Genomic DNA, 13,561 nt, shown 5'->3' on the forward strand with positions numbered 1-13,561 from the left:
GCCTGAAAACCAAAGGATATCCAGGCGGAGACCCGAAATCCAGAGTAAGTGGTCAAGTGTGCATTTCATTCGCTGCCAAATTGTAGTGTTATTTATGTAAACCAGACTTTCTGGGGCTTTTCCGACAGCTTAAAGGATTTACAACTGAAATCCAGGCAAATAACAGGACATTAAACCTGCATAGCTATGGCAGCAGGTATACTGCGCTTCATCCTAATCCTAATCCTCGTCACCTTCACCATTTTTTCGTACTTGTCGAAATCAAGTATCATGGCTAAACTGAATTTGGGGCCATCGGAACCGTCAGAAAACAAGGATCCTTTAAACGCCCCCTCAGCAAGTAGTAATAATACGTCGAGTACAAGTTACTGGACTTTGGACTCTGATGTTGGTACCTTGGGAAGTACTGGCAACAACAACCATATCAGGATCGGACTAGTACCTTTTTCAGACCGCTTAAGGGATAATAAGCAGGGTAAATATTTAAGGATTTTTTTTAATATATTAAAAGAACTCTTAGTCCACAGATAAACCATTTAATTTGGTATCTTTGGGTAGCAAAGCTCCCATCCGAATCCCACTCGCTGGAGCTATCTATAGGCCCGGCCATCTTGACAACGAAATCGACATGGAGAGGATATGTCCCCGCGACGGACTCTTTACCAAATTGCTGGTTCTTATTACCTCGGCTATAAGCCATGGCGCAGCAAGGATGGCCATACGCCAGACGTGGATGCACTACGGCTTCCGCAGAGACGTAGGCATGGCCTTCGTCCTGGGACATGGCAAAGACAATAAGCAGAACAAAGTCCTCGATGACGAGGATTTCATGTACCGCGACCTGATAAGGGGTCACTTCGTGGACTCGTATAACAACCTCACGCTCAAGACCATGTCCTCGTTAGAGTGGGCACATCGCCACTGCCGGCGTGCTAGGTACGTCCTCAAGACGGACGACGATATGTTCGTCAATTTCCCCAAACTGCTGTCTTTTCTGGACAAGCTCAAGGCAAATCGAACCATCTACGGTCGTCGTGCTGATTACTGGAAGCCAGTTCGCAATAGGTGGTCCAAATACTACATATCCATTGACCAATATGCGGAGAAGGTTTATCCCGCTTTCACCACGGGACCCGCCTACCTCCTCACCGGTGATATCGTGGGCGACCTTCTGAATCGCTCGCTCAGGACCCCCTTTCTGAAGCTGGAGGATGTCTTTATGACGGGCATTGTTGCCGAAAGTCTGGCCATTAAGAGGGTAAATGTACGCGAGATCGCCAATATTCGCGTGGACCTGGACGCCTGTCGCATCCGTGACAAGATCACAGTGCACATGGTGAGTCCCAACGAGCAGTTTGAGGCATGGATGAAGCTGCTGGACGATTCCATTAAGTGTAAAAATGGATATATGTTACGTAATTCCAATTAAGTTGAACAAAATGTGTTGTATATATTTTGCATACAAAAATTAAAACGCTTGCTAAAAATATTTAAGAATATTTGTTTTAGAATACTTCAAAAGCTTTTAAATAAAAAGCTAGCTCTTTTTTAACCTTTTTTTAGACAATACCTTTTGTAAATAGTTAGTTTATCTATTGTTATTAAATAAATAGTAAACACATGATCGCTTTTAATATAAAATATATTTTAAAAAATCAAGTTATGTACAATTCAGAGCCAGCAAGAAATAAAACTAATGCAAGGACTTTAAACATTAAAGGACTCTAACATGGAAGACTTCAGCAGGCCGCGATGCCACCTAAAGGGCACTACTTTGCTGGTAAACATAGAACTCCTCATCCTCATCCTTAGTATCCGACTTGACCAGCCGCAGCTTTCCCTCCTTCTGCAACTTGCTAAGGTGATGGTTTACATTGTAGGCGGCGGCTGGCCAAAGATTCTCCGGCGTCTCCTTGTAGACCACCCGCACCACATCCATCGCTTGCCAGCGATCGTTGGGTCGCTGGACGAAGAACTCGAGGATCTGCGCTTCTCGCTGATTGCGATGGCTAATGTAATACTCGATTTTGCCAATAGGTTCCTCGATAACATTGCCATGACCCGGGAAGATGCGCAGCGGCTTGATGTCCAGTATCCGCTCCAGGCTCTTCATGTACTCGAACAGATCCTCAAAGACGGCGGTACCCTCGCCCAGGATGCAGTCGCCGCTGAAGAGGGTGCCCTCGTTCATGGCCAACACCACATGATCGGTGGTATGTCCTGGCGTGTGCACCACTCGCACATTGGCTCCCTCCGTCTGAAATTCCTGGTTGTGCGCCAACGGATGGAGCTTAATGTGCGCGGGTATCTCAGGGCACACATCCTGGGCATCCGTGCGTTTGTATTTAAACACGCGACAGTCCTTATCCGCCAACTTGGTGCCCAGAATGCTCTTTACTCCGCCTACATGATCGTGGTGCCAGTGGGTCAGCAGGATGGTGTCGATGGAGGCCTGCTCCTGCTTCAACACATCGTTCAGGTGCTCAATGTACTGCGGCACATCCTCGTCGCCGGTGTCGATAAGGATTCTCCGCTTCCCACTGCCCAACAAGTAGGTGTTCGTGCCCTGGAGTGTCATGGGACTGGGATTGCAGCCCAGGATCCGGATAACGGATGAGGTTAGCCGGGTTACGGCCGGAATCAAAGCCATTTTATCGTTCACGCAATCTAAAAAGACGAATTTAACTGCTGTATAATGATGATGCGCAAAGTTGGTGCCGAGACAATAACCAAATACGTACGTAAAGACACTAACAAAATAAGCCACCTTAAGAAGAATATTTTTAAGTTTCTAATCTTTCGTAGACTCCGATTAAACCCGCTTATTGTTGCAATTAAAATGAACTTTGCTCTTATCAATATAGTTTTGTTACCCAAATTCTAACAGAACAGCTGTTCCAAACAGTGTTGGTAAGCGTAAGAAATAGTGTCAGTTTGCTGTTATGCTTATGGTTATTTTATTCATATAAATTAATAGGAGAATAATTTCTTTCCGTTTAAATTAATATAATTACTTTCAGTGCAATATGTGAATCCCCCGAAATGCCACCAAGAAACCCCTTCTCCATTAGTGTGACCAAAAGGGTCAAGTTAACCCCATCCCAGTGATATTTTCCGCGCACTCGGCCACACTACGCTAACGTTGAGCTAATCGCGGAACAAGAAATTTCGGTTGGAAGTGGGAGTAATGTGCGGCCCACAAAAAAAGAGGAAAAAATTGGGATACGTGCTGCCGCTGTAGCAGTTGTGCAAAGCCTCAAAAGTGTCATATAGCAAAAGGTGAAAAAATAACCCTTCTTGCAATTTGCAAACTGCGCGAGCGAAGAGAAAATCCGTGGAAACGCGTTCATAAATCAGAGTCTGCTGTGCGGTCCAATGAAACAACAAAAACGCGAGAAGCAGCTCCTATGCTAATGCTTATTTATTTTTAAAACATGCTACGCATGACTAATGAAACGGGTTGGCGTTATTAAAGACGATAAAAAAAAACCGAAATACTCAGCTAAACTTAAAACTACCCAAGGCTCTGGGGGCAAACACACACACACTCGCAAAACACACACACACACACAACCGAGCAACTTTTGTGGTGGCGCCTAGGGTCCAACAACAACAACTACAACAATAGGCCATAATAGGAGGATTACCACTGCTGCAACAACAATACACCACAAACAACAATTCATCATTGAAGAAGAAAATTTATTAACGCTAAATAAACACTAAAAATAAACAGGCAACAGCAAGTAATTATGCTTGACCCTGGTCCAACAATAGCCGTCGTTGCCGTTGCCGTCGCCGCCACAGCTATATCCGATTCCGAATCCAAAGCCCCGCTGGAGCAAGTGCAAGTGAGACGCCGCTAAAGCCACGCTTGGGAGGTGAGTTCGCTTACAGCTGGAGAAGATTGGGCGACGAGACGAGACGCAACGACGATGACGATGCGTTGCCCGGGGTTTTGTTATTTTATTAACACACATATTTATGTGTATTTCTTCGGTTGGGCAACGCAACGCAACGCAGCCCATTTCCAAATCCCAGGGCCGGACATTGCACCATCTCTCGTAGCTAAGCTTAAGTAGTTGGTTTCATTAACACGGTCGATCTTGGACTCTAATTGTTATAGGAATCCCAAAATATGCATATATGTTCGATTTTTAAAGGCCGTATCTTCAAATATGGTAAAAGTTGTATATAAAAAATAATTTCTTTAAAATGTCTAGTAAGTGTGAGTTTGAAAAACTACATGTTTTTGTTTTGTAACATAGTCAATCTTCCTTATCAGTTTCTATTTGTAGAAAAATGTATTAAATTATTAACTAAACAATGAGCTAATAAGCTTTCGTCAACGCCCCAAGTTTGCTTATATTCTAACTGTAAAAATCTAAAGATAATAGTAAATTGTTTTATAATTTTTAAGCATTAGTTAGTCAGTCAGTAGCAACTGTCTCAAGTAGCTGTTATCGCTTATCTACTTATAGATAAGAAACGGTTATTATTATTAAACAGTTAGGCCTTGGTAGTAAATAATGCAGAGTTACAAATATATGATGTTAAAACCGTCCTTTTTGTTTCATATAAAAGATAATACAGAGAAAAACACCCTTAATAATGTATATGTATAACGATATTTCCCACTTTAAATATTATTCCACTAGAGCTACAATAAGTGATAAACCATATTATTTTCCATTAACCATCAGCAAATTGATGGATTCCTTTCTTTAAATAATATTCCAGCGAAATTCCTGCACGAACACTTGTATTGAATATTTATTCGCTGAAAATAAATCATTTTCACAGCTGCAAACCCCTCAAAAACCAGATAAAGTTTCTCCAACAAAACAGAACCACCCAAATATACAGCATTATTTACAAAAGTGCATATAATTTAATGCATCCCGAGAGAAAAGGCCTCCATAAAGTCCAGTGTATACTAAAGACATCTGCTTGCAAACGCGGTAATTAAATTCGAAACAACTACACAGACCACTTTGCTAAGAATTTGTGTACACTCGTCTGATTATAAATTATAATTATTAATTATTGATCGCCTTGATCTGCCCAGGACATTACACCCGACTTTCCACGGGCTAGTTGACTTTTATTAACACGTTTCTGGGTCCAGTTGGATGCCTTTTGATTGATGGCGGGGCAGCTAGGAGATGAAGATAGTTTTGCGACGCCCGAAAACCCGTTTTCCGCCTAACCGGCGATTATCTGCGGTTCATTGTACTTATTAGCAGAGTCGAAGTTGGAGCCGGGGCCACGTAAAGCAGCCAGATTGAAAGCTGGGCCCCACTTCCGCTCCCAACAGCCCTCTGCCCCTCAGCGTGAGCAGTTTTCTGCTGAATTCGAGAGCTACTCTCCATCAAATTACGCGCTCTTGTCAAATTTCACGGCTGTTTGGCAATTTCGCACACAATTACAAGGCAGTTAAAAGAAAAAGAAACGAATTACCGAAGCACGTAGAATAATTACAGGCAAAGTTCTCGCAAATTGAACAATTATAAGCTATCGAGTCGTGAGTTAATGAAATAAAACGTTTAAAACCTGTGGATCTAGGGCAGAGTCAATATCTCTAGTGGTTACAATTGCCATTAAGGTGGCTTTCCATTTATTAATGGCCTCTAACTGTTTGTACTTATATTTTGATAATAAAAGGTTGTATTTATTATTGCAAAGATATTATTTAATATCATTCTATTTCTGACAACCAATACTCATTTGTATAAATCCCCAGTTTCCCTTTATTTTGTTGATAAAACCATACATTCAACTTTATTCAAAGTGCAGAAAATTCTACTGATTGTATGGTAAACATATATAAGCATGGGTACTCCATATTAAGGGAAGTGGAAGTGAGATAAGCGGTCGGTCGGCCTGCGATAATTATAAAGAATTTCCAAGTAAAACGGCCTTGTATTTGAGCAGTAAAGCTTTTGGGCTCAACGCTGCATTTGGCAGTGATTCATCTCATCGCTGATAAACCGCACTTTCGCTCTCGCCGAATAACAAAAGAAAGGGTTTATCTCTTATCAATCCGCTGTGCGCGTCACGCTGCGGTTCCCAATATGATAATGTACACTATAAAAAGCATTATAAATCCGTTTATTAGCTTTGACTTTGTTGTGATAAGAGCCGCAGAGACGATACGACGTTGTTCCCCAAAAAATATTCCATTACTCGCAATCGTCGCGATTCTTTCCGGTTCCCAGGGGCGACCGGTTGACCAAACGAAATTCCATTATCCCCCTTGATGGTGATAAAGTTTATCTACTGATTACCGCCCCTCATTAACTGTCTAAATATACGAAGTAACTCTTTTAATTAAATGTCCGCCAGATGCCATTAAATCTCATTGTCTTATCAAGAGTCTCGTCTATCTCCTTCATATTTGAAATACATTTTCAATAATATCGATTTATGGTTTATGGTGGCAGTAAATAATTGTATTGATAAGTTCGCCTCTAAGTGGAAATACGCAGAAATTAGTTAAGGCCTTATCACCAATGGGAATTTTGGCTAATAAAAAAAAAACAGCAAACAAAACTTCTGGTTTTAACAAATCCCTCTTAGAAATCAATTTGACATTTCCTTTGCTGATTTCTTGAAAAACGTCATTTAAACAAAACGAATTTCTTATGCGAAAGCCACTTTTAGAAATGTAAATCTAGTATCATGGTTTTAATTGAGATTCCCTTTCTGTCAGATAAGATTAGATCTAATTTACCACCAATTGTATCAGGCCAAGACAACGTAATCTAAATTCAATTGCCAGATTTTCTTGACAAGCATTTGGATAAACAGACATACAAATAACTTACCTTTCCAGTTAGACCTGTACCCCGATTAGATAATGCTAACTGTCTGATAATTATTAACTTATCGACAAACAATTAAGACAGCCCACGGACCAACGAATGACGCATGGGGGATTTTCATTAACTTGGCTAAAGACAAGGCAAATCGAAAGTTGTTGGAAGAGTTGCGATTGCCTTATTGATTTCCATAACAAACTGTCGTCGCACCCAACTGGTTCTATTTTTATAGCAACCCAGAGGTAGGGTTGGCATTGCAGCTATACATATATAAAATAAAATGCGACTCCATGAAAGCCCTCTAACTTGAACGAACTCCCAAATGTTGATGGGACCGACCCGATAGTCAATCTTATCGTCCAGACAAGGCGAGTCAAGTGGCTCCGGCGGCGCTGGTCAAGAGTTTCTCGCTGCTGTTGCTGTTTCTGTTCTGCTGCCACTCCACTCTCCGCTTCGAAACCGGGTCAAGAATGCTGTTGGCTTATTTGAGTCGCATGCAAAGTGGAGACGGTGCCCAGAGCGCCATGTCGTGACAGTTCTGGAAGCTGTACGTGCGTGTTCTCGGCTTTTGGGGAATTCATTAGCTCATGGAAACTTCCCAAGTGCTTCCCCATTCGTCATTCTCATTACCATATAAATTGGTGGACATGTTTTTGCCATAAAATCGTTTAATACTTAAGTAGTTGGTGGAAAATCTCTAGAACTTAAACTCTAAATAAAGTTTATTTTTATTTTATATTCTTACAAATACCACCAGAATATAATTCAATTGGTTAGGTCAAAAAGTTTCTCATTTCATTTGCATTCTTGGAAACGTTGAACGTCTAAAGAAACTTTATCTTAAAGTTGAGCTGAAAACTCTACCCAGACTTCAAAAGAATTTGCAGCTTAAATTTGCATTCCAAATAAATTCGAAAAACGTAAAAATATCTTATCATTCAGTCTAGGTAACTCCCACCTCTCTCGTGCTCTCCACAAATATTTAATTTATTTTTTCCTCACTACCAAGGGTAAATGAAGCAAAAAAAACACAAATTTTATGGCTGTAACTCGACTAAAAAATACCTTTGGACGTTCATTTTTAAGAATTTCTTAGCCAAAAGCCTAAAAAAATAAATAGTATACAATATTAGAGATATTTCTATAGTGAAGATCTCCTTGAAATGATTTAATTTCGAAAGGATTGGCCTTTAAATTGGTATAACTATATCTGAAAAATACATAAACTCATTTTGATGATAATTAGCTCGATCTACTTCCGTATGTCGCCAGCTATATCTATATTATTGTGTATATGCCCTGGTATTCCCTGGGTGTACGTACGTACGTTGTGGGAGCACTTAACAAATCAGCACTGAATCAGTTGTTTGCTTAAATTCCCGTCTGTTCTCATTGCAGTCGCACTGGAATCGTTGCAGGGCTTGCAAGCGTCGCCGTTACCACAATAATACTCACCAACACAGATTACTAAACACGAGAGAAACAAAAAAAACAACCAAGAAAACAAAACGAACGCGCGGAGGACGTGGAGGAGGAGGAGGAGCAGAGTCCAGACTGAAACCGAGACCGAGACTGACTGAGATTGTTGCACCATGGTGGCCGTGGGCAGCCTACACAACACGCGCATGCTGCGCTTCTTTTTAGTCCTAATCGTGGTGATCCTCACCATCTTTATCTACGCCTCGTATTCCACAACGGCCACCTTAACGCAGAATCATGTGCATTCGGCGGCATCGCCGCCCCAGCAGCTGATCGGACCGAATCCCATGTTGGTCATCAATACCACAGACAACAAGGATTACGTCCAGCCAGCTGGAGTGGAAACTGCGCCCAAAGTCTCCAGTAGACAGCCAACGGTACAGCAGCAGCAGCAGCAACAGATTCTGCCGCTGGAGGTGCACAGAAAACATGTACAGCACCGGCTGCCCACCATCGATGAGGATGCCCTGCTCGATGGTGGCTCTGCCGGCGCCAGTCCCCAGTTAGGTGGAGCTGCCGAGCAGACGCCCAATGCCATGGCGGATGAGCTGCTGCTGGAGGAGCAGCAGTATGGCCAGAGCGTTGATGGCATCACAGGTGAGTGGAGATTGCAGGTCATTACGATATCATACTAATAATTCTTGTCTTTTGTAGGCAACATAAACAGTAGCAGCAATAACAACGTCAATAACAACGGCACCGGAGACGTGCTTGTTGTCAGGCAATCAGCCGTTCCCGCCTTGCCGTCATCCCAACAACAACAGCAGCCGTCCCAGGTCCAGGCAGGGCAATCCGATGCCGAGGTTCTCATACCTACGTCCAATTTGCAAAAGTTTATCGAGAATGCCGATAAGATACTGAAGAACATCACCTCGAGCAGCGGCACGGGCAATGGAGTTGCCGCTGTCGCGGCCACCGGAAATGACCAGAATACGGGTAAGAGCTAGGAGTATTCCCCTTGGTGCCTTAGCTTTCTTCTGCATAAATCTGGAGAGCAAGGTTTTGAATTAAAGTTGGAATAAATAAGGCCTCCAGGATAAAACAAACCATAATTGCTCATAAAAACGTAAAGATTCGCCTTTAAATTGTTAGTTTTCTGATGCCATTAAAGTCCTATTCCTGTGAATCCCTGTCATTAACGATCCGTTTATGGCAACACCTAAAACCCAGGCAAAGCTAAATATTTGTACAGCCTGACGTCGTGCCCATTTGGTTCAGTCCATGGCAATGGCAATAGCGAATGCCATGTGCCCCGCCAGCTATATATCGCGATTCATTATGGAAGTGCTGTAAACAATCGCAAGTCGTCGTCTTTCCGTCCTATTGGGTTACAGCGCCCAACAACTGGCTGTCTATGGGGACTAATTAGATTCGGATTACCCCCTTTATTTTCGTTTCCATTTACGTGACACAGGAAGCTCTCAACTCTTGGCTTTCTCCTCTCATTCTAGACAAAGGCATTCAGCAGCAAGCGGAGGTGGCACAACCCAATACGGGGGAAATCTCTGAGGCGGAGCAGCCGTCGGAATCCAAGGTGATCCAGGAGATCAAGGAGGCGAAAAAAGAAGCAGCTACAGCACCAGCCAAGTCCGTCAAGCCATCTGTGCCTATTGCACGGACAACGAAAGGCAGGGGAGCAGTTTCCAAGGAGTCGAGTGCTCCGGTGGATCCCTCCAAGGGCGTTATCGCCGAGAAACTGTATGAACAGGGACATCTGGATGATGAAATCGACGCGGAAAGAATATGCCCAAGGGGCGGAGAGTTCATCAAACTAATGGTCCTTATTAGCTCTGCGATGTCGCACGACGCGGCCAGGATGTCTATTCGGCAGACATGGATGCATTACGGCAGCAGGCGGGATGTGGGCATGGCCTTCGTCCTTGGCCGCGGCACAAACGAAACGCTGAACAAGGCGCTCACCCAAGAGAACTTCATCTACGGGGATCTGATACGCGGCAACTTCATAGACTCGTACAACAACCTCACCCTCAAGACGATCTCGACGCTGGAGTGGGCCGACCTGCACTGCCCAAAAGCGAAGTATGTGCTCAAGACGGACGACGACATGTTCATCAATGTGCCCAAGCTGCTGACCTTCCTCGACAAGCACAAGGACAAGCGCACCATATACGGCCGCCTGGCCAAGAAGTGGAAGCCCATCCGCAACAAAAAGTCCAAGTACTACGTGTCCGTGGATCAGTTTGCGGCGGGTGTCTTTCCATCGTTCACCACCGGCCCGGCCTACGTCCTCACCGGCGACATCGTGCACGAGCTGTACGTGCGATCGCTGAAGACGGTGTATCTGAAGCTGGAGGACGTCTTTACCACGGGCATCGTGGCCAAGAGCCTGGACATCAAACGGGTGCAGGCCAATGAGTTTGTCAATCGACGCATCTCGTTCAACCCGTGCAACATCCGCAACGCGATCAGCGTGCACATGATCAAGTCCAACGAACAGTTCGATTTGTGGAAGAAGCTGCTGGACCAGACCACCAAGTGTAAATAGTATTTTAAGTTTAGGGTTTAGAGTAGCGACAGGAGGAGCGAAGAAGGGTGGTATGAATAGAGAATGATTAGCCAAGGCAGCTATTATAGAATTATAGAGTTAGCATTAGTCACTAAGTCCTAGGAATACTTATCACAAATTACGCTGTCCGCGATCCCAGCATTCCGCCTAAGTGCTTGCGGTCCCGACAGCGCATAATTTTAAAAAGGATTTGTAGTTTAATTTTAGCATTCTGAATGCCATTATTTAAATGATAATTACTGAGCGATAACTGTGGTTACATCTTAAACACTAAATACATGAATGTATATCGAGAGAAAACCGAAAAGAGTGACTTTCTTTTTTCATAACATAAATTGCAGATCAATTATTGAACTATCTGAATTCGCAGTAAGTCTACAAAAACGTTTGAAATTCTGCTAGCAATGGAAATACCAATAGATTGCTGGAATGACACACATGACATCAATATTTTATTAGCAAACATATATCAACTAGTTTATTTATGGCACTTATCGCGCTAAAACCAGTTAGACAAATTTAAGACTTGAGCTTGAAGCTTGCTTTTAATGGTTGATCTTCTTCTCTGGAACTTTTACCGCGTAATTATCAAGAGATTGCCACGAGATAAGTCAGAGTGAGTTCAGGGCCCCGACTTATCGGTTATTCTTTGAGAATCAGTACCTGGGAATCTTGCTGGAAATTTACAGGTGGATTTAAAAAATTAATTATTATTTGCCACCTACTACCTGTGCATGTGCATTGAAAGAAACGTGCAAGTTCTTTTTTTGTTTAAAGCTCGACTGACTTTGTTCTTTGTTATTAAAGAAATATGTGACATTTCACAAAGAATTTAATGTGTAATTGGAACCAGAAACCTGATAAAAGTGTTGAACATGTTTAAAGAACTACGTTTTTTATGTAGTAAAGGGTATCGACTTGTGTATGCAGTTTAGAGAGCATATATGCATTTTTTATGGGGCAGATAAATATTAACCCAACTTCAATGCCTTTTACTGTTCAGAGACTGCATAAGTGGAGTTACTTCTAGTTGCTCTTACTTCACTTTAGTCAGCGGTTATAACTTTTTGCAGTAATCAAATGGAGATTTATAATATTCTGCGGGTTTTTCGTTTGCTTTGTTTATTATTAATCATTGCAGCTGCCATTATAGTTTTGGAATGCAAGATTCCTAAAAATCAAAATGAAGAGCTTAAAATTGAGAAAGAAACAATGCCGTTTTCTCATAAAGGTAAGGACAGACTCTGTTTCCAAAGACCTATCTGTCCTATTAAGATTAGATTTAGATAGATTATTGTTTAATTGTTATAACAATGCAGCCTGGTAAGTAAACATTACTAAGAACTTGTGTCGCTACTGCTCGGTAGCAGGTTGGACAAGTTTGATGACACCCACGTGATAAGCATTAATTGCTTCCCGTCTTTTTAGATAACAGCCATAAAGTGGAGCTAACCGATTCACTCGATGGGGTGAAGAGTTTCCACCAGCGGAAGATAAGGCCGTTCTTGGAAGAAACTCCCACAACAGAAATGATTTTGAAGCACAGACCGCAAAAGAGCAAAGCCCCGAGATCGAGCAAAAACCAACTAAGACAATTGGCAGGTGATATCTATGAACATGGACACCTGGACAAGGAAATCGGTGCAGAGCGGCTATGCCCACGGCGAGGAGCTGATACCAAGCTCCTGATGGTGGTCACTTCAGCGCCAGGAAATGCTCAGGCGAGACTTACCATTCGGCAGACTTGGGGCTCCTATGCCAATCGCCGGGACATTGGAATGGCCTTTATTTTGGGCAGGCGAGAGAATGCATCCATTGGCCAGGCTCTTAGCCGGGAGAATTTCCTTTACGGTGATCTAATACGCGGCAATTCGATTGATTCCGTGAATAATCTCACCCTCAAGACGATATCCCTGCTGGAATGGGTTGATCTACACTGCCAAAAGGCCAAATATGTCCTCAAAACGGACGACGACATGTTTATCAATGTGCCCAGGATGTTGGCCTTCCTTGAGACTCGCCAGAATCAGCGACGAGTGATATACGGCATTTTAGCTGAGGGCTTTAAACCAATCCGTAACAGATTTCAAAAATACTATGTGCCAAGGCACCAGTTTGCAGAAAATATGTGTCCTCCCTTTACCATCGGTTCGGGTTATGTGATCAGCGGAGATATCATTCACGAGTTATTCCAGCGATCCTTGGCAACCTTTTATTTGCAACTCGAGGATGTTTTTACCACTGGCCTTGTAGCAAGCAGCTTGGGTGTGCAACGTGTCCGGGCGAAGGGGTTCATAAATAAACGGCATGATTACAATGCCTGCAACGTGCGCAATGCCATTACATTGCACAAAATCAAGCCCCACGAACAGTTTGACCTGTGGCAGAAGCTTCTGAATACGGATATAAAGTGTTAATCTATTTAAACTATTTTCGAAAGGAAACCGTTTTTATTTTAAATTTCAAAATCGAAATTCAACACAATAAAAGGGTTTGTGTCATTACTACACCTTCAGTGACCGATATCGATCAAAAAATAGAACGATTTTTGTATATCGATAGCAAAACTCTGAAATCGTTTAGTGTTGCCAACAGGGGCCGTGAATTACAGCGACGGAGGTCAACCAAAATAGCTACATATTTTTACCGGCAAGGTTATTTTTATTAACAAAAAAAAAATATTACTTTTTAATGGTTATAAATAAGTTTGGATATTTTTGTTAAGTAGCGCTGC

General features: G+C 42.6%; 4 protein-coding genes across 9 annotated transcripts; 3 read left to right on the plus strand and 1 right to left on the minus strand.

Annotated features, from left to right (window-relative positions):
• Positions 1–53: 53 nt before the first annotated feature.
• LOC108076947 (beta-1,3-galactosyltransferase 5) lies at positions 54–1,547 on the plus strand. 3 transcript variants are annotated; one of them, XM_017169997.3, is made up of 3 exons: positions 54–196; positions 267–475; positions 528–1,547. In XM_017169997.3, exons 2-3 carry the CDS (start codon positions 271–273, stop codon positions 1,427–1,429), a joined length of 1,107 nt encoding a protein of 368 aa, XP_017025486.1. In that variant the 5' UTR covers positions 54–196; positions 267–270; the 3' UTR covers positions 1,430–1,547. The 3 variants fall into 3 exon arrangements, with proteins under 3 accessions (XP_017025486.1, XP_017025484.1, XP_070145265.1); XM_017169995.3 differs by having other exon boundaries at positions 65–475; XM_070289164.1 differs by lacking the exon at positions 54–196 and having other exon boundaries at positions 335–475; positions 521–1,547.
• Positions 1,548–1,624: 77 nt separating this feature from the next.
• Positions 1,625–2,897, minus strand: LOC108077185 (beta-lactamase-like protein 2 homolog). Of its 2 annotated transcripts, none has more exons than XM_017170427.2 (2): positions 2,742–2,897; positions 1,625–2,667 (listed from the first exon to the last, which is right to left on the minus strand). In XM_017170427.2, the coding sequence occupies exon 2, from the start codon at positions 2,648–2,650 to the stop codon at positions 1,760–1,762; it is 891 nt and encodes a 296-aa protein (XP_017025916.1). In that variant the 5' UTR covers positions 2,651–2,667; positions 2,742–2,897; the 3' UTR covers positions 1,625–1,759. The 2 variants fall into 2 exon arrangements, with proteins under 2 accessions (XP_017025916.1, XP_017025917.1); XM_017170428.2 differs by having other exon boundaries at positions 1,625–2,685; positions 2,742–2,887.
• A 230-nt stretch (positions 2,898–3,127) lies between these two features.
• Positions 3,128–11,134, plus strand: LOC108077184 (uncharacterized). 3 transcript variants are annotated; one of them, XM_070289163.1, is made up of 5 exons: positions 3,128–3,279; positions 3,737–3,881; positions 8,220–8,897; positions 8,955–9,236; positions 9,752–11,134. In XM_070289163.1, exons 3-5 carry the CDS (start codon positions 8,414–8,416, stop codon positions 10,804–10,806), a joined length of 1,821 nt encoding a protein of 606 aa, XP_070145264.1. In that variant the 5' UTR covers positions 3,128–3,279; positions 3,737–3,881; positions 8,220–8,413; the 3' UTR covers positions 10,807–11,134. The 3 variants fall into 3 exon arrangements, with proteins under 3 accessions (XP_070145264.1, XP_017025914.1, XP_017025915.1); XM_017170425.3 differs by having other exon boundaries at positions 3,128–3,881; XM_017170426.2 differs by lacking the exon at positions 3,737–3,881.
• A 1,006-nt stretch (positions 11,135–12,140) lies between these two features.
• LOC108076863 (beta-1,3-galactosyltransferase 1-like) lies at positions 12,141–13,244 on the plus strand. Its single transcript, XM_017169893.1, has 2 exons — positions 12,141–12,150; positions 12,256–13,244. Exons 1-2 carry the CDS (start codon positions 12,141–12,143, stop codon positions 13,242–13,244), a joined length of 999 nt encoding a protein of 332 aa, XP_017025382.1.
• Positions 13,245–13,561: the final 317 nt, after the last annotated feature.

Source organism: Drosophila kikkawai, chromosome 2L (genome assembly GCF_030179895.1).
Source record: "Drosophila kikkawai strain 14028-0561.14 chromosome 2L, DkikHiC1v2, whole genome shotgun sequence".
NCBI lineage: Eukaryota > Metazoa > Arthropoda > Insecta > Diptera > Drosophilidae > Drosophila > Drosophila kikkawai.

What these genes read in the sequence shown, in the direction of transcription:
- LOC108077184 (XM_017170425.3), top strand. Translation starts at nt 8,414, where the DNA reads ATGGTGGCCGTGGGCAGCCTACACAACACGCGCATGCTGCGCTTCTTT. An exon ending in GAGCGTTGATGGCATCACAG is followed by an intron (nt 8,898 to 8,954) that starts GTGAGTGGAGAT and finishes TGTCTTTTGTAG; the next exon opens with GCAACATAAACAGTAGCAGC. An exon ending in CGGAAATGACCAGAATACGG is followed by an intron (nt 9,237 to 9,751) that starts GTAAGAGCTAGG and finishes CTCTCATTCTAG; the next exon opens with ACAAAGGCATTCAGCAGCAA.
- LOC108077185 (XM_017170427.2), bottom strand. Translation starts at nt 2,650, where the DNA reads ATGGCTTTGATTCCGGCCGTAACCCGGCTAACCTCATCCGTTATCCGG.
- LOC108076947 (XM_017169995.3), top strand. Translation starts at nt 187, where the DNA reads ATGGCAGCAGGTATACTGCGCTTCATCCTAATCCTAATCCTCGTCACC. An exon ending in CTTAAGGGATAATAAGCAGG is followed by an intron (nt 476 to 527) that starts GTAAATATTTAA and finishes CTTAGTCCACAG; the next exon opens with ATAAACCATTTAATTTGGTA.